We start from the raw sequence: 23,481 nt of genomic DNA, 5'->3' as shown, positions 1-23,481 counted from the left end.
TGATCCAACTGGAACCAGTTAGTGTTCCTGATCATTCTCAGAATATGCCATGCCTGCTCTGGTGTTAAAAGTTAGTACATTTAAGTCCTAGATCATATTTGTGCCAGTTCTACTGTCATTTTGAAGGATTATTATTATTTTGAAGGAAATAATAGTTTGAGCATGCTGAACTTGTAATGAAAACGAACCCACCTGGTACTCATAAGTATAGTGGAACTGTGCATCCACCATCTGGATGTGGCAGCATTTGTCAGTTCCCATGTAAAAGCGGAGCTGTTTCTTCCAGGCCCAGTCATCAGGGCGGGTAACGCCTGCCTGGTTCAGCTGCTTCACCACACTGATGTTGTGGATGATATCCAGAATCAAAGCTTTCAGCTTCAGCTGCAGCACGCTGGACTCTGATGAAGACATGCATGGATATCAGGACCACACAATCTGTCAAACACAGAGGAAGGTGTACTTTGGGATGTTCATGCAATCTTTTTGACAATATATTAAATATAAACATCACTTTAGGTGGTTTAAAGGCATTCTGTGCACATTTTTCAAGTTTTTTAAATCATTTTCTTGAGCCAGTAAGTGCTAAAATGACCCTTTATGAAAAATCACTCAGCAAGTGGGATATTCTGGCCACAGAGAGCGGTGGCTCACTTAATGGCTCAAGAAGATGATTTAAAAATATGAAAAAGTTTCTAAGTATCCCTTTAATATTTGCTTTGAAGGAAAGCATATCTTGAAGCTATATAAATGCATGTCAAGCTGTCTCATCTGTGTGCCAAGGGGAGGGGAGGGGGGTCCTCTTCTTCCATCTTAGTTTATGGCTCTTTTATGTAAATTAGGAAATTAGATTACCCCCTGTGGCATTACTTCAGTTGTTTTAATTAGTGTGAATACTCCTCAGCCTCATCAGGTACTGCTTTATACTTAAGGGAGCCAATAATGTAATGAGACGGTATCTGCTGTTGTTTTAGATAGAAAACGCTGAGATTTAAATGGCATATGGACACAAAACGGACCGTGTTTCTCTGGACATGTTAAAGTCCTGTTCAGATATAGCTGAAAAAATAATTTACTCTTAAGTCTTTTTGTTTTACAAAAGAAGAAACAAACATGCATGTTTGTCCCATTAAACAGTGTCCCTACCAGTGTTCAGATTTCCATCTCATGCATAAATTAAAATAAACTGCGCTGGTTCAGCTACATTCTGCACAACTTTAAAAGGTAATGCCCCTAAGAGAAGATCAGTTAGCTGGAACGGTTCTCCAGGTTCTCTGTAAAAATCCCTCAGAGTGCAGCACTAGCAGCACAAAGTGAAGCAACATGAATATGTTTAAACCTTTTTAAAAGAAACAAACCTTTCACAGAGACCATATAAGTCAGTCTCCTCTGTCTGTGCAGATCAAATATCAGGCAATGTATTCATTTTGAATATTGGGGGGAATCCCAGATGAGTTTATGAGTTTAATTATGAGTTTAGCAAAATAAAGCAGAAGGATGAACTCCAGGAATTAGAACAGAGAACAGAAAATGAAATTCGGTAAGGTGAAGAACATAATTAAAGCTAAAGAGAGTGAGAAGCTCGGTTATCCAGGAGAGGCTCAAAGTAAACCTGTTGCTCCTCCACACTGAGAGAGGAGCCAGTTGAGGTGGCTTGGGCATCTGGTTAGGACGCCTCCCTGGCGAGGTTTTCTGGGCACGTCCAACCAGGAGGAGACCTAACGGAAGACCCAGGACAAGCTGGAGAGACTATAGGTCTCTTGGCTGGCCAGGGAACGCCTTGGGATTCCCCCGGTGGAACTGGACCAAGCGGCTGGGGAGAGGGAAGTCTGGGCCTCCCCCATGGCCCGACCCTGAATAAGCGGCCAAAAATTGATGGATGGATGGATGGATGGATGGATGGATGGATGGATGGATGGATGCTCATTTCTAGTGACTGGTGGTCAAAGGAACGTCAGAGTTTCTAGCAGAGATGGGAATTGTGGCATCAACAAGTCATCTCCATGCCGTGTTTTTGTTCTGTTCAGCAACTGAACCTAATTCATTCACTGTGCTGATTGAAATCTCCTGTTTTAGTTGCTGAGCTGAAGAAAAACCTGGTATGGAGACGACTTGTTGATGCCACAATCCCTCACCTCTGGTTTCTAGTATCATCGTCTCCATCTAGTACATGTTTGTTTGCATTTGTTCCCGGCGGTTGTTGACATAAACTGCATGCTACAATAAAATCATTAGAAATATATGATTCAGTTCATTTCTTCAATCTCTGGTTGAGTTTATCAGTGTCACACGTATTAAACATGTTTCAACAACAACAAAAAACATAGATTTATTAGTTTCTTGTAGTTTTTCAAATCTGTTTATCATTATAATATGATTGGAACCTGAGTTCTGCAGCTGCAAATGAGACCGTTGTAGGCCTAAGAGACGTTACACACATATTTAAGTAGCCACACACACCCTACCTGTGTTAGAATGGTCATCTGAACTTGTGTCCACAGCGGTGTAGTGCTCTAACTTGCTATTAAGCTCCACCTCCAGCTGCTGCAGATTTTGCTCTTTTATAGCTTTTTCCACATCTTCTGTAAATTGGATTTGCTCAGCCAGACACAGAATCTGCATCAAACATGAAAGAACTCAAGATCCTGGGCCGTGTGATTTTGGAAAACATCAGAACATCACTTCTTAAAAAGTTTATAAGGAGAGAAGTCGTTCGGCCTGAAAAAAAGTCATTTTCAGGACACGTAGAAGAAAAACTTTACTTAAATGTAACTTTAAATGTTTGTGTACCTGCGATGGATAGCGAGAGGGATCCACCTCTCCTTTCCTCCCAGCAGACAGACATTCATTCAGCAGATTCTTCAGAGTTGCCACCATTTCCTCGGACAGCTCACTAAGCCAAGCCTAGAAACAGGAGAAAAATGAACGTGCTGCCATATTAAAACGCTGAAATAATGGTAAAATATTAACATCTATAAGGAAAACAAATTTGGTGAGAATATTAAGTTGTTACCTCAACAAGGCTGGAGGTGTGAACAACATTTCTGAGTTGAACTACTTCTCCTTCCAAAGAACACATAGCCACAATGTTCTGGCACTGCTCATCGAACATAACGCTGTGGATGCCTGCACACACACACCACACACATGCAGAGTTACGCCTGCTCACACAACACTTAGAGTTATGTCAACATCCGAAAGATTATTCATCTTTTTTTTCGTTGAAAAACAGCACAATGAAGCAAAAAGCTACATATATAAGCATGAAAAGAACAAAAATAAAGGGTGCTAGCCTGCAAAGAGTTTCTTGAGGTGTGACTGGATGACACTCGGGTTGGTCGCTTGTCCCAGAATTTCTAAAAGATCATCATCTCCTATGAAATAGAACCGTGGGAAGGCAGAACGCTTTTCCTGCAGTAACAGCACACAAATTCAATGGCAACAGGTCTAAATTGTTGAAACAGGATTTTTTAGCACAAAAAATGGGTGTGTGTACCTCCAGAAACTCATTGAGTGATTTTTGGCAGCGCTGCATCTGATCCAGAATGGTGACCAGGGAGGTTCTGATGCCAGCTCGTGAACTCAGAGAAACAACCCTGTTGTCCCTCTGGATGTCTGACATTATCGACCTATCATGCATATAGACAAGTGTTTTGTCAATGTGCCTAAAACGCAGCACATTTCCTAAAGCTGTTGAATAAATATAAACAGTGACTATCACCTAAAATCTTCATCTACACGTTTGAAACGGGTCTCCTCTCGAGGTAGCGCTCCTCGACCAAAAATAGGCTCCAGATAAACCCAGCGCCTCTGGATGGCATTCAGATTGAGCAGGTGCTCGTCCAGGTCTGATAGGCGGACCTCCCACAGACCAACCTGAATACATATAGAGGAAAAGGTTTGGGCCGTTTCAATGAAGCTAAATCCTTGAAACTGTCATTTCATCACAATAGAGGATACATCTTGCATCGCCGTAAATACAAACAAAATGACATTTTTCTTCGTTAATTCGAAGCCGTTGATCTGACCTTGTCCTGGAAGCTGCGATAGTAGGGAGAGTCTTTCAGAGACTGCAGCAGACAGCGGTTATCTCCCACCTGTACGTGCAAAGAAAGATGATTTCCAACATTTCCCTTAAGAAATGTTGGTGCCTTTCATATAGTTTTACATAAAGGTCAATGCAGATTCATGTCCCAGAAGCATCCCAGAAACATAGTGGTTTACACTTCTGGTGCAGAGTTATCAAAAACCGTTAAGCATTTGTAATAAATTGATCACAACGGTAACGTTTGAGTCATTTTCACCTGGTTGACTACGTCCTTCCAGTCCTTGATGAGGGTTAGCGTGCGCCCGCTGCTGTCTGTGTACTCCGTGAGGGTGAATGTAGTAGCGGCTCCCCATAAATCCAGCTCCCTCAGAGCCTCTCTGATGGTCACCTCCGCCTGAGCACGACTGTTTAGATCCTAGCAGGAACATAAACATTCACACCTGCATCCCTTCTTTTGGCTAACGTGTGAATACTCTTAGCTCTACACCAGGTGTAAACAAGCACTGTTTCAAAAACACCATCACAATCGGTTATTTCTGCACCAGACAGGCAAAGTGTGGCCCGGGGGCCATCTGCGTCCCTCTGAGTGATTTTGTGCGGTCCCGACTTGAATTTCTAAAATGATGAATTTTGTCTCCCAAGTAGGCTGATGACATTAATCGACATTTTTATTTTTATGTGCAGATTTTTACTTATATGCCTATATCTGACCTGTTTTGAGAAGTACAAATGAATAAAATTACCACAAAATAATGTTTTCATCTTTTAAATTAAAGGATTGGTAGTCCCATTTAATCAATACATTTGCAGTGGTCTCTGGTTAGAAATAATGCCTTTAAGTTGTTCTCAGGGGGAAAAAACACCGGTGCACCATTTCTAGGACCTAGAAGTGACCCGCATCACAGCTGAGCTTCTGATGGCTGCTTTTGGAGTCTTTTTTCCTGATATTTGGAAATTTCGCTGTGGATTGGATAGCAGCAACGTGACTCTGCCACTGACTTGCAACATGGATGTTTTGTCTCCACAAAGTATAAAGTTGCTAATGGTAAAGATTAGCTTCTACTAGTTGAATTAGTAGTATGTAATATGATTCTTGGAAGCTAAACCAACGCCTTCCCCGTCGCGAGTCAAGATGGGTGAATGTTAAGTGACAGGGTGACGTAGATCTGTAAGGCTCTTCAAATCCTAGTTTCACCGTTTATTTATGTTTTTTATCAGAAGCTAATGCAGGAGATAAATGTAGGAGACTGTTTTCATGTTCAGCCTACACGAAAAACTCTGATTATAATCATCAATAAGATTTGAAAAAGATGTTTTGCAGTGTTTCACACCTTTAAACTTGATTATTTTGTCCCTCATCTCAAAATGTTCAGACACCCTGTCCAGACCTAAGTATTCTATCAGAATCGTTCGATGAATCCTGGAACAGAAAACTGAGCCTCTTCACTTTAAACACTGATCACCTACTGAAAGTGGCCGTATAAAGTGAATCAACTTGCTGCTTTGTATCTGTACTGACCTTAAGCTCCTTGGCCTTCTCTATGATAGTATTTGCCACACTGAGGAGGTCATTAAAGGTAAGTCTCTCCAACGTTGTCCCTCGTGGAAGACCCAGCAGGCGGAACATGTCCAGCCAGTGGTCCTGTGAGAGGTGCTCCCCTCGTACGTACTTCAGCACAGGTGCCATGTTCTAGATATGTAGGAGAGAAAATATGAATGAAAAAATACTAAATTTATATCAAAAGATAAAGTGTCTAGAGATAGTTGACTTTGTTGTGAGCGAGAAGTACAAAAAATAGTGTTTTATAAAACAGGAAGAACCAAAAACACGTGTATAAAATAAAGACCTTGTATTTGTCCACCTCTCCCTGGAGTTTAACAGACATGGCGGTCGGTGGCTGTAATTTCCTTAAATTTTCTTGCCACGTGAACAGAAACTCCTCAAAAACATACGTCTTGCTTCTACGATTTACAACAAAAACAGAAAAAATGACTTGTCAGTGGAAAACAAATAGCACAAAAATGAATTAAACAACTCCAGAGGACTTTAGAGATCTCTCATGTGTCTTGGCACTCAGACCTGAAGGTGATCCAGTCCTGCTGGGCCTTCTCAGAGAAGCCTTGCTGCCACTCCTCATACAGACCCCACATCTGACTGGTCTCCTCCATGTCTGCTTTTATTTCTTGTGCCAGAGACAAATCTGGAGGCTCCACACCAAAGTAAGCACTATCTTCACTGCAGAGGGGAGAGGGGAGTTTTAATCCTGTTAATGAACAGCACTGTCACCACGACACACATGTTGGTGCTTTGTAATTTCTTCAACCTTAGCTTGGTACATTAGCTATCCTGAATAACACAAAGTGAATGACTTTAAATTCTAAAAACATCTTCAGACTTACAGCAGCTTAGTTCGTACAAGCTCCATCTCCTCAAACTCCTGCTGCTTGTCCTTGATGGTCTGAAGACATGCAAGCAGGGCAGCATGATCATCAGTCTCCAGCATCTCATCTTTAGGTTTCAGCTGATCCCAGCGAGCCTTAAAGCGCTCCAGATCAGCCTTGTAGGCACTTGCGCGGTCTGCTGCATGACTTCGCATCACCTCCACCTGAAAATGCATGAATTGAAATGACTAAACCTTCAGAGTGAAAGCTGAATGTGGTTGTGCTCGCATCACCTGTTCTTTGATCATGAGCTGGTGGCTCTCCATGACAAGTTCCAGTTTGTCCCACTTGGCTCTCAGTGAAGACAGAGAGTCCACTCCTGCCCCGGCCACAGCTCGCAGCAGGCGGTTCTTCTCCTCAGCAAACTGGAACTGAGGCAAGATCTATGCATATACAACTGGGGTCATTTATGTGCAACTCCATTTGACATGCATGCATAAGGTAAACATCGTTTTGACAGATTTACATTTTCTATATTATAATTGTTGTTTTTGAGGGACGTAATTAGTCCAGATTTGGGACTGTATGTGTCTTACGTCTGCCTTGCAGGCTTTTATCTGGTTATATTTGCCATTAGCTGCACCAATCTCCTCCATGCTTTCTGGTCTCATGGCCAGAGCCTCCACTGACTCAGACACAAAACTGTCTATGGTTTGTGTGTGGCCTAAAAGCAGGAGAGAAAAACAGAGTTACAACAAAGAAAAGGGAAAATGAAAGAGAAATTGAAATTAGTACCAAAAGAACAGATTGAAAAAGAAAATACAACAAAATAACCAGGGAAATACATTGGGTTTGTTATATGATACGTTCTAAATGCCAATGGAATCAAACTAAAACAAGTTAGCTGTGTGTGTGTGTGTGTGTGTGCGTGCGTGCGTGCGTGCATGCGTGCGTGTGTGTGTGTTCACCTTGTATAGACTTCCTGAGGGATAATAACAGGATGTCAAACAGCCTCTGGATCATTTCATCAATGGTGGCTTTAACAGGCTCACAGTTGACTGTAATACAGTCAACTTTCTCCTGACTGACAGAAAAATAAAAGGATTTCCAGAAACTCTGCTGGTGTACATCGGGGCTAATCAATTCCGAGCACAGAGGGTCAGTGTCCAGCACGTTTTAGTGGTTTCTCTGCTCCAACACACTAAATTCACTGGATGAATCACCTGTGCAGCAGCTCATCAGGCTCTGCAGAAGTCTGTTAAACACCTGCTGACTGAAATCAGGTGTGTTGAAGCAGGGTTAAAACTAAAACGGGCTGGATACCGGCCCTACAGGCTCGGAATTGAACGGCCCTGGTGAACATTATTATTGTTAACTGAAAATTGTACCAAACAAGTAAAACCTTGTCCTCCGACATTAAATATATCAATGCTTTTATTGTGGTAACTTTTCAATTGGACTTTAATTTGAATTCATTCCTAGTGTGTGATGCGTACCTGGGTAGACGTTCAGATTCCTTCCCTTTGACCTTTAGTGCCTTAAAGTTTCTCTCCCAATCCTGCACGGAACTGAGATGTTTCTCCACCAACTTCTCCAAATCCACCTGACCTAGAACCACCCACTCCTACACACACACACACACACACACACACACACACACACACACACACACACACACACACACACACACACACACACACACACACACACACACACACACACACACACAGAGAGAGAGAGAGAGAACATTACAGTTTCCTATTTTTAAATGTGATGAAAGGTGACAGAAACTGCATGTCTCAACAAAATGCACGATGATGTCACAAAAACAGAACTAAAGCAGGAAAAACAGGAATTATGAATTTAGCTGCGGGCTTCCCCGGGTGTTTTAGATATGCATGGACAGAGACAAAAGTGAAAAGATAAAGAGTGTGTCTCACTGTTCACCCAGGGTACTAAAAAGGGGAAAGCTAAGAACAAACCATGACTGATCAAAGTGTCATTCTTTCCAAAATACCAAATCAGCTACGTGTCAAAGCGAAGGTTCACAAAGCAGAAGGCGACAACTTTTACTTTTCATAGTTATAAATAAAAAAATGTCAGAACTTCAAAAAAAAGAATGACAGTTTCAGTCAAGATGTGTCCCACTGCTGAAGACGCCTGTTGTTCTGCAGAAGAACCAGCATCATTTCTAATGTTCATTTCTGCCACAGCCATCAATAATTTTAGAATTATTCACTGCTGAAGCACCTTGAACTTGTGTTGTACAGCCTGCAGGCCGCTGAAGAGCTCCTCAGCCTTGCTGAAAATGGTAAGGAACCCTAAGGCGTTCCTATCAATCATGGTGTTGAAGATAAGCTCCTCCCCCTGGACGCTGACCCCCTTGAACTGGTTTGGGATTGAGATAAAACGCTTCATCTCACGGAAATATCTCGCTCGCACCTCCTCAAATGGTGGACGGAACTGTAAACGGCCCTGCCTGTTGAGGTAAAGACATGTTAAACAAATACAAATCACATCAGACCTTTTCATCAGAGCAAATAAAAAAAGTTTAAACAGAAATGTAAACGCCCGACTGGCAAAGAGGAAAGCGGAAATGGAGACCCAAGATAATAAAAAGTCCATTTAAGTGCTTTGTGATACCTGGGAAATGAATGTGAAGAAAGACTAAACTAAATATATATATATATATATATATATATATATATATATATATATATATATATATATATATATACGTTACAGAAACTGAAAGTTGTGCACTGACCTGAAAATGAGGTCAATATTTATTTCAGGCAAGTTCTTATTTAGGGCCTCCAGTCCAGTCTGGTACTGGTGTTCTAGGGCTTTGTAAAGCTGGTGGTTCCAATGCTGACGCCACGCCCTCATGTCATCACTCCTCAGGCCCTAAACACACACACAAGCACGCACACACGCACGCACGCACGCACACACACACACACACACACACACACACACACACACACACACACACACGCACACACACACACACACACACACACACACACACACACACACACACACGTGTATTAGCTATCCCCAAAAATTTTTTACATTTTTGTAAAATGGTCCATGTAAAAGTATATAAGGACCCCATAAAGGCGAGGCAGCTTTATTTATTTAGCACATTTCATACACAGAGGCAGTTCAATTCCATTAGCAAGAATAACAAGAACATTAAAATCAACATGACAGAAAAAACAAGTTACTAATTTAAAAGAAACTAAGTTAAAGGGTTAGCGGTTCAACATATAAACATTCATTCAAAGGCTAATAAATACAAAAAGGTTTTCAATTTTGATTTAAAAGTTACTAGAGATGGGAACCATTTGAGGTCATGAGGAAGCTGAATCCATCCGTGAGCAGCATAGTAGCTAAATGCAGCTTCACCCTGTTTGGTTCTGACCCGAGGTTCTACCAGTTGACTGCTTCCTAAGGAGGGCTAATGTGCAGTTATTAGGGCTTTGCTGTAAGCACTGAACTATATCAGTGGATTTGTGGGAATTGCCAACATAATTATTTTCTCAAAAGTACCAAAATTCTAGACTAGAAATCTAGTCAAACCGTAGCAGTAGTGAAAGGTTTTGCTCTGCAGGTCAGTATAGCCACGATCAGCAGATCTACCATTGGCCTGAACAGTTTCAGGTCCAGCCAATCACAGTGCCCTATGATGACAAAAACCTGCAGAGATGGCGTCGGCCAAGGGACGTCACTCGTTTGAATCGGCTTTGGCATCAGCTTTGGACGATTTAGACTCGGGCTTTTCTTTAGCCCTTTTAAAAGGCACACCATGCAGCGTAATACTGCTGCACGGTGTGCCTTACCAACGCGCCGTGGTGGCATGACGCTGCAGGTATTTTGCAGGATTTGTGCTGTCACACTTGGTAGTAATATTATCACAACATCTGACTTGCGAATGCATTTTACACCTTGGCACCACAGAGGGTGGTGTCACAATCATGTGGGAAGATACTGCTGAGCTCCGGCATTAAAAATGAAAGTAAAGTGGGCCGTAGGTTTACGTTTTGGAAACAGAATCAGCTGAGATGATAAACTAGAGTGAACTCCAGGAGCTTCTCCCCGTTAGAGCCGGAGGTCAGATCACCAGAGACTGCACAGGGATGGTGGAGGGCACACACCTTAAGGGGCTGCTAGTTAAAAAAAAACATAATGAGTGAGGCTTGGATCGCAATAAAAAGCAAGTTATATCCAAGATAAACGGGGGCGGTCGGACCACTTATAAATGACCTAAAGCTCCCTGATGCTGGCTCGGCGTTGCAGCCAATTGGCAGCATTGTTTTCTAAAAAAGGCTTTTCGTATGACATGAGCAGATCGACGTACTTTAGTCCTTTACTTAGAAAATTTGAAATATTTGCTTCTTCTTCGATCATGTGGGGCAGACTACACCATTGACGGATTTCCGTAGCAATGAATATGTCACATTGTTTGTTGCTCTGATTGGTCCTAGCGCTGTCCAGTTGCGTGCGGAGACCGTTTTAAAGATAACTGTAGATTCCGCCCCATGACTGAGTTCCGTCTACGGGTCGTGGCCAGATCATATACAGGATGAGTTGCCAGGCTACCAAAATTCTTGAGAAAAACTGATAGGTAATATTCTACTTTAAGTTCAAGTTCACTCAGATACTTTAAACACAATCTGTTTCAGTAAAAACGTGTTAAAAAAGGATTTTATAAAGGCCAGCAGAAAAGACACACCTGAGCCTCCAGAGTAGCAAAGCCAGTACGGAGCTCCTGAAGGCCTTCCTTCCATCGCTGCTGATGTCTCAGTAGGTCTACGTTCATGAGCGTAACCACCTGAGAAATGCACCCAGAGGTTTGGGCACAAGTACACACAACACTCAAGTTAATAAAGTTTTATTGAAGAGGGAAATCATGTAGCTCTAAGTGGCTCTGAACAACAACTTCAACCTTTTCTATGAAGTCTGTGTGCCATTTTCGGAACTTTCTGTTCTCAACGGAGAGCTTCTCCGCAGCAGACTGCAGCTTGGTGATATAAACCTCTAAATCGCTGGGATTATCCCAGGTGATCTGCAGTTTACCTCCAGATTCCTTGGACTGGGAACGAGGATTCTAACAATAAAAATGTACAAAATACAGATAAATCATTTATTGTCTATGACAGAAAATCCTCATCAGGTTCAATTTAAAGGTGACAAGCAAACTCCCTCTTCTTAACAGCGTTTGAGAACGTCACAAGCTTTTGTTTTTAAGCATTTAAATTGAGAATACATTTTAAAATGAATGAATAGGTAGAAAATGTTATTTGCTTTTATTTAGAGCAGCTAAATCAATAGCTGGTATAGCAGGTGTATCCAGACATTTCTGGAAGCAATACCTTGATAACCTGCTCAAAGTCTAGTGCAAGACTGAGCATCATGGGCCTCTGAGAGGGAATCATCTGCTGGTCGATAGTGTTGTAAAAATGGGCCACCTGAAACACAAGAAGACTTTGGTACAATACAATCTGGCAAATAAACAACATTAATAAACCGAGACACAAAGAACTGATTGTGTCCCACCTGTTTCAGGACCACAGCTTGCCTGTAGAATTTGTCTGCTGTGTTTGCCGCCTGCTGGATCTTCGCTGGGATGGGAAAACCCAGAGCTGAGAGCTGCCGGACCTCCCTGAGCAGACTGACCAGCCTGTCTGAGTACTGGATCTTCAGCCTGCCGTCCACATGGTCCAGTTCCATGACGCGGTTACTTGTCTGAAGGCTACAGAAAGAATCAGAACCAGACTTGGAAGAGAGTGAACCTCTTCAGAACGGAGTCTTACACTGCAATGCACTCTGGGTAGTAACAGTTTTACATAATTACTAATAAAGAGTTTAGTTCAAGATAAAGTGTATTTTATCATTTATATTTGATCTATTTTTATTAATTAGAATTATGCATGAAAAAATACAAAATAATTTGTTGTAACGTCCAGCAATGGTCAGTTTTTAGATACAGTTTGATCATTCAACATCTGGTCAAAAACAGACACGAGACTGCATGTGTTCCCTTTAAATCGGCCTGCCTTCATCCCATCAGCTAGAGCTCAGAGCCTCAGCAGCTCTGAACACAGATAACAGATTGTCAACAATAATGTTCTCTCCTCAAGGTCCATCCTTATCGCCCTACAGGATTCTTCATGCTTAACACTCGCAGCTCGGATCAGTTGCTAAATCAAAGAATGATTTTCTAAATTAAATATGAACTTCTACAACTTATAAGCTAGATAATCATTAAATAAACGCTTGTTTACTGCTACTTATAATAATTATAATATAATGAAATGTTTCAATAATCTGTGCTCAATGAGTGAAGTTGGAAATGAATGTTATGTTATGATTACAGTGATTGATAAATGTTTCAGCATGTTTATATGACAAGGTCATCACCATTTGCACTCACACAAGGACAAAGTAAGGTTAAGTTAAACTCATGACACATAAATAGTCCTTTACCCCAGTCAGAGCATCCGGTATCAAAGAAGGCGTGTTTCTGAGACTCTTGGTAATATTCCTCAAAATTGTCAACCTCTGGTTGGCTACACAAATCATAACATGAGAACATTAAAACCAGATTACTCTGGTGATTCATCAGTTCTAGAGAAAGTTTCAGACCGGCCATCTGAAGCAAAACCCTCTCTAACCCATCAAAGCTTTTGACACGTCTTAAAAATCTTTTTGCACCTGCGAAGCTGATACAGCATACAGTTCCTGCAGAACAAGCTGATATTGTTTAGACTCCTTAAGAGCCCCAGACGCGCAGTTCCATCCATCTGTGCTGACCCGAGACATCTCTGGACTGGAGAAGTCGGTGCTGTGGTCAATCTACTGGACCTTCGGTGCCAGAGGTCATCCGACCTCTCCGACCTACGGATCCACTAAGAGGGTTTCCAGAATGGGTGAAGTAGACACACAGATAGCGTCTGATGTGCTTTTGATAATAATCAACTTCATAGCTTAAAGCAACCCAAATTCTTTTACATCCAGAACTCAGCTCTCCTAGATCTGGAAGTTCTGATAACACCGCATTCACACATAGGTTTCATACATCATATCTAGTTCCATCCATCACAGTAAAATGTTAGTTAACTTGTCATGTTCTAAGTGTTGGTAAAATAAATTCTTACTTTTATAAACCTGACTCCTTTCTGAATCAAAACGAAGTGTGTACAATCCCTTAATAAATAAAGAATCCTAGAATCTTCTGATAAACACACAAAGCCCAAGCAGGGTTGATATTCTATATTTAGATAGAGTATCACAGCTTATTGGTCATAAGTAGAGATAATATATATTGAGCTCTTAAAGCACTCAATTTCCCAAACCCTAAAGTGTTCAAAATCATGCTTAATTACTCCAAACGACTAAATAATAGCACGGAGGTTGTGTTTAATCTAACCTGATCCCTGATTTTGGGTCAGCCAGTCCAGACAGAATGTCCCTCGACCAGTTGTCAAACTGCTCCTGTTCGTACGCTCTCAGAACTTCCAGCAGGTCATCAGAGAAACTCAGGAAGCCTTTGAACCCTGAAAGATCTGGAAGCAAAGCCTCAGCTATACGTACAGAGTCCTCCACCTAGTACAACAACGCAAAAAAACAAAAATCAGAAAATGTTTTCAATCATTTTGCTTTGAAATACTGTAAATTCAGGTCATCACAACGTATCTAACAAAGGAAAACTCTTAAGTCAGTATCAGAGGCCACACATAGAAAACACTAACTGACCTTGTGTAAAAGGTGACGCAACCAAACTATTTTGTTGACCACCTCAGGGAGGTTCCTGCCAACAAGTGGTCCAGATTCATCACCGGGGCGTCCATGGCAACGATTCTCAAAGTCATTTTTCAAGCCTAAATGAAAAAACATTAAATAAAATACACCAACAAAGAAATGTTAAATCTAATCTAACTCAAATACCACATTTCAGTTAGCACATTATTACAACAGTCCTATTGATAAATATGATACAAACACAAAAACCAACATAATGCCTTAGTGGCAGAGCTGTATACCCTTGTTGTAGTCTAGGAGTTTGGCTAGTAGTGTCTCTCTCTCTGACTGCAGCTCCTTGCTGATTTTGGGGCGTTTGATCAGCTCCTTATGTTTCTGGAACACCTGCAGAAGCTACACAACAAACACACACAGGTGTGTCATATACTGTGTTCCTCTACCCCTCAATATTTCAACAAGAGTTGACAAGGTGCGTTTTCCTACCTGTGGTGGGTTGTCCTGCACATCAGAAATGTAGCTCCTCAGTATACCAGCAGCCTCCTTCTCTGATGGAGAGATTAAACGCTCAAACTGAGCCACAGCTGCTCCCCAAAGAGGCTGAAAGACATATAAGTTTTTTCCTGACGTTATAACTTATCCAGCTGCACAAGCAGCATAAAGGACTCAAATAAAAGTGATGAAACCTTTTAGTATTTTAGAATCATTTCAAGTAGAAGTTGGTATAGAATTAACAGCTGTCAACTCCGAAATCAAAACATCACATCTGAAGTGGTTAAATGTTGGGTTTATATATTTGTAACCTCTTTTTTTACTAATAAAGTTTTTAAACAGTAGGGTATGTATCAGCAATAATCTGGCGATACAATATATACTATGCGATGTAACACGATACTAAAAGATATGATGATACGATGGGTTGCGACACTAAAAGATATGATGATATGATGTATGTTGATACTAAAAGATATGACGATACGATGTATCGCGATACTAAAAAATATGACAACATGATGTATCGCGATACTAAAAGATATGATAATATGATGTATCACAATACTAAAGGATAAGACGATACGGCGTATCTCGATACTAAAAGATATGACGACATGATGTATCGCGATACTAAAAGATATGACCATACGATGTATCGCAATACTAAAAGATATGACGACATGATGTATCGCGATACTAAAAGATATGACGACATGATGTATCGCGATACTAAAAGATATGACCATACGATGTATCGCAATACTAAAAGATATGACGACATGATGTATCGCGATACTAAAAGATATGACGACATGATGTATCGCGATACTAAAAGATATGACGACATGATGTATCGCGATACTAAAAGATATGATGATACGACGTATCGCGATACTAAAATATATATGACGACAAGATGTATTGCAATACTAAAAGATATGATGACACAATGTATCACAATATAAAACATACAATGATATTTACAATTTTTGAGGCTGAATTTTATTGGGAAACTCAGGTCAGACGCTTCCAAGACACATTCATTGTTAGCACAAGATCTTGTGGTTCCGTCAGAATGCAGGCGGTAAAAACTGCTGCCACCTAGCAGTCGGAGTTTGAGTTGCACCAGATGAAAGACATACAGTAAACATTTGCATGTAAATTCTCAATTGAAAATCAATACCAGTTCAGTATCATAACACAAAATATTGCAATATTTCAGTGTATCAACATTTTGTTACATTCCTATAAACGGTGATCATTTTGAGATCCCTTAGCAACAAAATATGGTTTATGGCAGATGGAGTTTCAATGTGAGTGATGACATATAATGAAGATGCTTATGATGCATGTTTCATCCCCCTTTGGTAACTTTCTGTTTTAGACTGTGATCATTCCTCTGAAACAAACTTTGAGGAACTTTCCTGCTGCTTTTCACACCACAAGCCCTGATTTACGTACTGACAACTGACCCATAGTTTGAGAAGTTTCAATAACAAACAGTGAAAGTGTGACGTATGTTTTGTTTATTTGCATTCAGAGAGGAAATGAGACCAAACTACGAGAAAGCAGTCGCATTTTAGTGTCACGCACACACACACACACACACACGCGCACGCACACACACACACACACAGTCAATGAATAAAGCAAGATGAAAAACAAAGACAATCTGACCAAAATCATCAGCTAGTCCAAAAAATGAGAGCACCCTCTTTCTCTGTAACTTATTAACTCGTTCCCATTATGTTTACACATCCTTTTATTGGTCACAGCTACACCTTATCAGCTTGATTATGCATCACCCACAGTATGAATTATGCTTAACTAATTTATGTAGTGTGCTTTCACCAATCTCTGAATTTCATTATAGAGAGGAGGATGTGTGTCCTACTTCATTTGCGTCATTAATGCAATGTCACCGACTCCCTAGAACTTTTGAATGTCATTAATAAAAGGAACTGTCCTGCTAGCTGGAGTTTGTGGTCAAGATAAAATGTTTTAGAGTTTCATTTATGTTAAATTTCAATAGATTCCTAAATGAATTTAGACTGGCCTACACTACCTTTTTACCAGAACACACTGTTCATACATAACTAGGGATACCTGATATTATCAGCCTAACATTAGTATTGGCAGATGTTGACATTGAAATGTAATATAGTAATTACTAGTATGGGTTTTTATAGCATGGCCAGCCATGCCAATGCTTCCTTATGGGAATGATCCCATTAAAAAAAACACCCCCTGAGAATTCTAACCAACCCAATCAGCCCTGAGTAGCATATGCCACAGACCGCCATGCTCACTTTCTCATGAACAACAAAGAGGGCGTCTGAAGCAGAGTTCACTTGATATCATGTTTCATACTAACGGTCATCTATAACAAACCTCAGTGTAAGGGTTGTAGTGCACAGGGTTGAGTCCAGAAAAAGGCTCGAACACACGTTCTGAAGTCAGAGCCTGCTGCTTCCCTCCTGATCGTAACCTCAGCAGTTTTTCGTGAACCGTACGGAGCGTCACCACCTAGTGAAACATGAACAGGTAATCCGTTCTTAAAGTATTCATTTTCCATGACAGCAAAAAACATTGAACTGTGCAAAACAGCGGCGTTTACGAAGACAATGCACTTTCACAAGGACTTTCGAAATTCATTGGAAAGTGTCAACAAGGCAATTATTTTCTCTAAAAAAAGGAAATGATACAATCCATTAAAAATGAGGCACAAGCCATCAGAATAGTCATGCTAGACATATTTAAATCAAAACAGCCTATTAGAAAAGACCATTTATTAGTGTCAAATATATGTAGCATTAAACATATGTGGTGCAAAAGCATTTTGAGGGCATTAGTACAGATAACAAGACTGACGAGGTCCCAATGCCTTCTTGATTAAAAACTGACAACTACATATGTCAGAGAAGGTTGATTAGTTCTTGTTTTGTGAAAACTCAAAGTGTAAAACATAAACAAAAATCTGAGCTGAATGTAGACAGAAAAAGATTTATAAATGTAATGTTGTGAGGTCATTCAATCCATCACCACAAAAGCACTTATTTAATAAAATGTGAAGAAGTTTAACATTTAAATTTCAGTTAAAAACAATATTCTGAAGAAGGTAAAATAATAAATCACAAATCTGCTGATCAAACTATAACTGTGGCACTTCTTTAAAGGTCATATATCATGCTAAATCCGCTTTTGGAGCTTTTGACCATGATGATGAGCTTTGTCCTGATGAAAAAACACCCCCAGAGCTCTTTTGGGCTTTACACATGCACAGGGAATGGGATCCCTGTCCAGTCTTCCTAAAGAATGTAAAGAAATGTCTGGATTTTATCTTTAGGAGCTCTCAAAACTGAGCAAAAATGTGACTGTGATTTCACAGACAACTTGTTAAACCTCCACCAGCACCAGAGTGGGTTTTCAGACGGGTTCTTCAAACCGGCCTCATTTCAACCGTACAACCACTCAGAGACAGAACTACCAAAATGCTAACCACTAGCAATGGGACAGACTGGGACAGATTCAGGCAGAGAATCTGTTACCGTCTCAGCTGCCTTTTCGTTGTTCGTGGTGTGTGTGTGTGTGGGTGGGGGGTGGGGGGGGGCTGCACTCAGTGGTAAATGTCAGTTTGAATCAGCAATCTCTGAGTCTGCAGCTATGTACTATGTCAAATTCATACAGCGGGGCAGGGTTTCATCTAACCCAGGCATCTTATTTCCAGGTTGAAGGAAAGTCTTACGATTTCATGAAAAATTATGTTTTCAACAGTGCCAACGACAATATTTTATATTACAGTGGTATGGAAAGTATTCAAACCCCTGTCAGTTTTTCACTCTTTGTTATACTTCAGTCATTTGCTAAAATCAATTAAATTCTTTTTTTCCTCATTAATGTACACACAGCACCCCATAATTACAGAAAAACACAGAATTTTAGAAACGTCTGCAGATTTATTAAAAAGGACAAACTGAAACATCACACGGTCCTAAGTATTCAGACCGTTTGCTGTGACACTCATATTTAACTCAGGTGCTTTCCATTTCTTCTGATCCTCCTTGAGATGGTCCTACACCTTCACTGGAGTCCAGCTGTGTTTGAATCTACTGACTGGACTTGATTAGGAAAGCCACACACCTGACCTGTCTATATAAGACCTTACAGCTCACAATGCACGTCAGAGCAAATGTGAATCGTGGGGTCAAAGGAACTGGCTGAAGAGCTCAGAGACAGAATTGTGGCAAGACACAGATCTGGAAAAGGTTACAGAAAAAAATCTCTGCTGTACTTAAAGTTCCTAAGAGCTCAGTGGCGTCCATATTCCTTAAACGGAAGATGTTTGGGACGACCAGAACCCTTCCTAGAGCAGGCCGTCCAGCCAAACTGAGCTACCAGGGGAGAAGAGCCTTGGTGAGAGGTAAAGAAGAACCCAAAGATCAATGTGGCTGAGCTCCAGAGATGCAGTCAGAAGATGGGAGAAAGTTGTAGCACTGCAGCCCTCCACCAGTCAGGGCTTTATGGCAGAGTGGCCCGTCGGAAGTCTCTCCTCAGTGCCAGACACACAAAAGCCTGCATGGAGTTTGCTTAAAAACAACTGAAGGCCCCTGAGATGGTGATAAATAAGACTCTCTGGTCCGATGAGACCAAGATACAACTTTTTGGCCTCATTCTAAGCGGTATGTGTGGAGAAAGCCAGGCACTGCTCATCACTTGTCCAATACAGCCCCCACATTGAAGCAAGGCGGTGGCAGCATCATGCTGTGGGGGTGTTTTTCAGCTGCAGGGACAGGATGACTGGTTGCAATAAAGGGGTCGATGAATATGGACAAGTACAGGGATATCCTGGACAAGAACCTTCTCCAGAGTGCTCAGGACCTCAGACTGGGCCAAAGGATGACTTCCAACATGACAACGGCCCTAAGCACACAGCTAAAACGATGAAGGAGTGGCCCAGCCAGAGCCCTGACTTAAACCCAATCGAGCATCTCTGGAAATACCTAAAAATGTCTGTCCACCAACATTCACCATCCTGACAGAACGGGAGAGGATCTGCAAGAACGAATGGCAGAAGATCCCCAAATCCAGGAGTGAGAAACTTGTTGCGACTTTACCAAGAAGCCTCGTGGCTGTGTTAGAAAGATGATTCTACTAAAGACTGAGCAAGGGGCCTAAATACTTAAGACCATGTGATAGTTCAGTAGTTCTTTTCTAATAATTCTGCAGAATCTTCTAAAATTCTGTTTCCCTGTCAATATGGGGTGCTGTGTGTACATTAATGAGGAAAAATTATTTTAATAGATTTTTCCAAATGGCTGCAGTATAGCAAAGAGTGAAAAAGAGGGTCTGAATACTTTTTGTACCCACTGTATATTGTGCCTGGAAGGTGTAAAATAGCATGATCCAGGCCCTTTAAAGAAACAGGTCAGACATCAACACTTTTTCACTAATGAACAACTAAAAACTATCGTTTTAACCAATGTCTTTGATTGTTTTATAAGAAGACGTGACTTTTAACATAAATGTCAGAATTCTTCTCAAATAAAGTTCCTGCTCCTAAATTAGAACCAAATCAGAACCTCATGCTACCTCATTCAGCCGTTTTGTGAGACTGTGAAGAATCTCTGGACAGTGTTCACCTCCCTTCCAGGCATGTGGAGCGTTTCTTTTCCATAGCTGAAGAAAACACAGATAATGTCATTATTTTGTTTAGTTTTTTTTAACTTGAACACTCATTTTTAGTCAAGTTTGTTTTTAAATGAAACCTTTTTTGCTAAGATGTAACAGAGGCGTATCCAGAAACTAATTAGTGGGAGGGTCCAATAAATGTCATTGAAAAGAAGTATGTATAAGTGTGTGTGTGTGCGCGTGTGTGTGTGTGTGTGTGTGTGTGTGTGTGTGTGTGTGTGTGTGTGTGTGTGTGTGTGTGTGTGTGTGTGTGTGTGTGTGTGTGTGTGTGTGGAACACCAGGCACTGATATATATATATATATATATATATATATATATATATATATATATATATATATATATATATATATAAAGAAATACTATTAATTTAAATTACTAAAATAAATTTTTTTTTACATACACTTATTTTAGGGATGCCTTTTGAGTGGGTGGGCCCTGGTAAGTGGGTGTACCTGGGTGGGCCATAGCCATGCCCCTTAGATGCAACTGATTGGTGCATACAGTACATTTGATCCAGTTTGCCTTCTCCTTACCTGTCCAGTCAAAAGCTTGCAGGCATCCACCCACTGCTCACAGATGGAGATTCCTGTTCTCAGGTTTTCTCTCACCAACCCAAAAGGCTCCACAAAGATCTGAAGACCACTCAGTTTCTTCTGAACATAACGTCCCAAGGCCCCACCTTTCACAAAAGTACAAAAAAAGATAAGTTTTATATGCATGTTCATTATTATTATTATGCATAACTCTATGTCTAAACATTTTAATCACTGACATTTTCAAATATTAAAAAAACCTATGATAAGCATGTAACCTCAATAATGTACACTAAGCAGTTTCAGAGAAATAAACTCAGTTTCACTTCTCAAAATATGTTCTTTTTATCTGTGATAGTGGCAAACTAGACGTTTAAATGTGTATTTCAAGCATCATCAGCATATATTTATTTTGGTTGATGTAAATCTGAGAGATGCCCACCGATTACATCCATAAGTCGGACCATTCTGGTTTCTGGATAAGGCTCAAAATCTGTCTGTCTCCAGACATCATCCAGAGTGTCTTTGCTTTGTTCCACCAGATCAACAACATCTGACATGGACAAGCCATCCAGACCAGCAAACTCCTATAGGACACACACACACACACACACACACACACACACACACACACACACACACACACACACACACACACACACGTTGCTGTCTTAATTAAGTTCTGCTTTAGTATTCTTACTGCTCACAAAAATATGTATTATAATAGCTCCCAGTGTATTTAATAAGTAAAAACCACATTTTTTAATAGCTGAATTTAACAAACAGTAAATGGTTTGGATTGGTCATCTTATCAGTGAAATCAATGTTTATTACAAATGTAACATTTTCATACCTTTTGTAGGGGTTTGAATTGCTCTGTGAAAAACAATGCCCTTTCTCTCATGCTGCTCCTCTCTGCACGCTCAGACAGATCCGCCCAGAACTGGAACTCATCACTGGGGGTCAAGATACCTGCAGCAGGTGTCCAAACATATATACTAGAAGAACATCTTAATACAAACCACCTATCATTAACAATTCATCTAATATATTTATTCTTCTTGTGTTATGATGCTCTCTAAAAAGACGTATTTCCTCATGTCATTAAATAGCTTTTTGTTAATATAATGGCATCACTATATTCAACCTCCAAAGTGCTTTGAGCCATGATATTTTTAAATAGCAATGATAATAAAAAAAATAAGATAGAAAGTTTGCATTTGTGGAAAAATTACCCCTAAAACAACCAAAATACTGCTTCAGTATAAAATACTGACCGAAGCACTGCCTATAACCCACGGCCAACATAAGGACTTACCCAGGACATCGCCTTCCACAAAGCCTTTCTTGAAGGACTTTGCTCCAGAATGGCGAACCACAGATCCCAGGCCTACTTCCAATTCAGTCAGCAGGTTTGCCAACTTAGGGTCAAATGCTGAGCGCCAGTGCTCATCCTTGGAGAATAAAAAGATATGTTAATGCTGTTTGCCTGTTAACAGCAACATGCAGTCAGTCTCACCTGCAGCAGTACAGGGGCAAAAACCTGTTTGACAGCCTGATAGAGGGTGTTGATGGGCGACTCAAGCATTGATGACACCAGGAGGCTTTGGTGAAGGTTTTCATTTGTGATGACTGTGGGATACAGTTTGAAGAAGACTAGCACCTTCTCTTTACCATCTCTCCAAGATTCAACCTATTGATTGGCAAGATTTAAAAGACAATTTAAAAAGAGATAAAACAAGCAGGTAAATTATTTCTTATTCTATTCTAAGTTTTCCTTTGTAATGATGTTTTTACCTTGTTTGACAACTGAAGGTCACCATCATGTCTGGAGAATGACAAGATAAATTCATTTCCGTCATCCAAGAAGTTATTCATCTCTGATCTGTCAGCCAGAGATGATGGAGGTACGGAGCCGTAGAAGTTTCCAGCTGTGGCCAGAATAAACTTCTTGCGAGCATCTTCTAAGCTGTGAGCCATCTTTCAGCTTGGCGTAAAGTGCTGACAGTGAGGAAAGCATAACAGTAATATAAAAATTTACTGTTTTTTTATATAAATCTGTGCTAACACTGAATATTATAAAAAAATAATCAGAAAAGTATGTTTTTATATCCCCAGTTTAAATCCTCTAATAAGTGTGTTTTGTCTTACATTTTCTAGCCGACAGTAAAATATTATAATGCTACATACACGCTTGCAACGAGTATGCAACCAAACTTTACCATTTTATTTCATGAAGTTTAATTCAACCACGAGTTGTTATTTACGCTGCTGCATCTATTTTCACATCGCCTTAGCGGAGCTAGCTTTGCCATCGAAAACAATGACCACATTAGCATGTTTAGCTAACGTTAGCTCCTCTAGCGAATCGCTGTTTGGGGGTAGAGGCGAGCATGCTTTACGCAAGCACGCTACAAGCGCTAACGGTTTACAGACCTTTTTGAGATCAAATGTGGAATTCGTGAAGTTTGTCACAGGTTGATCCACGGTTTGAAGAAACCAAGCGTGCATTTAGCTTCCCTTTTCTAACGTGGTTACTAAGCAGCAACTACGGAACGTCATTAGCGTAGTT

At 40.5% G+C, this 23,481-nt stretch overlaps 1 protein-coding gene across 2 annotated transcripts in view; it reads right to left on the bottom strand.

The window, feature by feature from the left end:
* Positions 1-23,481, bottom strand: part of dync2h1 (dynein cytoplasmic 2 heavy chain 1) — a 146,220-nt gene extending 122,739 nt beyond the window's left edge. For both annotated transcript variants that reach the window (XM_054742744.2, XM_054742745.2), the window contains exons 1-36: positions 23,346-23,481; positions 22,707-22,910; positions 22,429-22,602; positions 22,228-22,363; positions 21,763-21,881; positions 21,352-21,496; positions 20,910-21,055; positions 20,276-20,362; positions 17,078-17,212; positions 14,678-14,791; positions 14,476-14,587; positions 14,189-14,313; positions 13,863-14,038; positions 11,990-12,185; positions 11,806-11,901; positions 11,379-11,540; positions 11,166-11,264; positions 9,195-9,334; positions 8,678-8,906; positions 7,924-8,051; positions 7,396-7,511; positions 7,024-7,151; positions 6,721-6,870; positions 6,446-6,651; positions 6,126-6,281; positions 5,893-6,007; positions 5,565-5,735; positions 4,302-4,460; positions 4,026-4,094; positions 3,719-3,873; positions 3,494-3,626; positions 3,291-3,408; positions 3,011-3,123; positions 2,788-2,901; positions 2,463-2,613; positions 193-398 (exon numbers count right to left, since the gene is read on the bottom strand). In XM_054742744.2, the coding sequence (XP_054598719.1) occupies positions 193-398; positions 2,463-2,613; positions 2,788-2,901; positions 3,011-3,123; positions 3,291-3,408; positions 3,494-3,626; positions 3,719-3,873; positions 4,026-4,094; positions 4,302-4,460; positions 5,565-5,735; positions 5,893-6,007; positions 6,126-6,281; positions 6,446-6,651; positions 6,721-6,870; positions 7,024-7,151; positions 7,396-7,511; positions 7,924-8,051; positions 8,678-8,906; positions 9,195-9,334; positions 11,166-11,264; positions 11,379-11,540; positions 11,806-11,901; positions 11,990-12,185; positions 13,863-14,038; positions 14,189-14,313; positions 14,476-14,587; positions 14,678-14,791; positions 17,078-17,212; positions 20,276-20,362; positions 20,910-21,055; positions 21,352-21,496; positions 21,763-21,881; positions 22,228-22,363; positions 22,429-22,602; positions 22,707-22,889 (4,962 nt within the window). In that variant the 5' untranslated portion in view covers positions 22,890-22,910; positions 23,346-23,481. The remainder of the gene's footprint in view (positions 1-192; positions 399-2,462; positions 2,614-2,787; positions 2,902-3,010; positions 3,124-3,290; positions 3,409-3,493; positions 3,627-3,718; positions 3,874-4,025; positions 4,095-4,301; positions 4,461-5,564; positions 5,736-5,892; positions 6,008-6,125; positions 6,282-6,445; positions 6,652-6,720; positions 6,871-7,023; positions 7,152-7,395; positions 7,512-7,923; positions 8,052-8,677; positions 8,907-9,194; positions 9,335-11,165; positions 11,265-11,378; positions 11,541-11,805; positions 11,902-11,989; positions 12,186-13,862; positions 14,039-14,188; positions 14,314-14,475; positions 14,588-14,677; positions 14,792-17,077; positions 17,213-20,275; positions 20,363-20,909; positions 21,056-21,351; positions 21,497-21,762; positions 21,882-22,227; positions 22,364-22,428; positions 22,603-22,706; positions 22,911-23,345) is intronic.

Source organism: Nothobranchius furzeri, chromosome 13 (assembly GCF_043380555.1).
Source record: "Nothobranchius furzeri strain GRZ-AD chromosome 13, NfurGRZ-RIMD1, whole genome shotgun sequence".
NCBI classification, from domain to species: domain Eukaryota; kingdom Metazoa; phylum Chordata; class Actinopteri; order Cyprinodontiformes; family Nothobranchiidae; genus Nothobranchius; species Nothobranchius furzeri.
The sequence above is the reverse complement of the archived record's forward strand: the minus strand, read 5'-3'. Positions and strand labels throughout refer to the sequence as shown.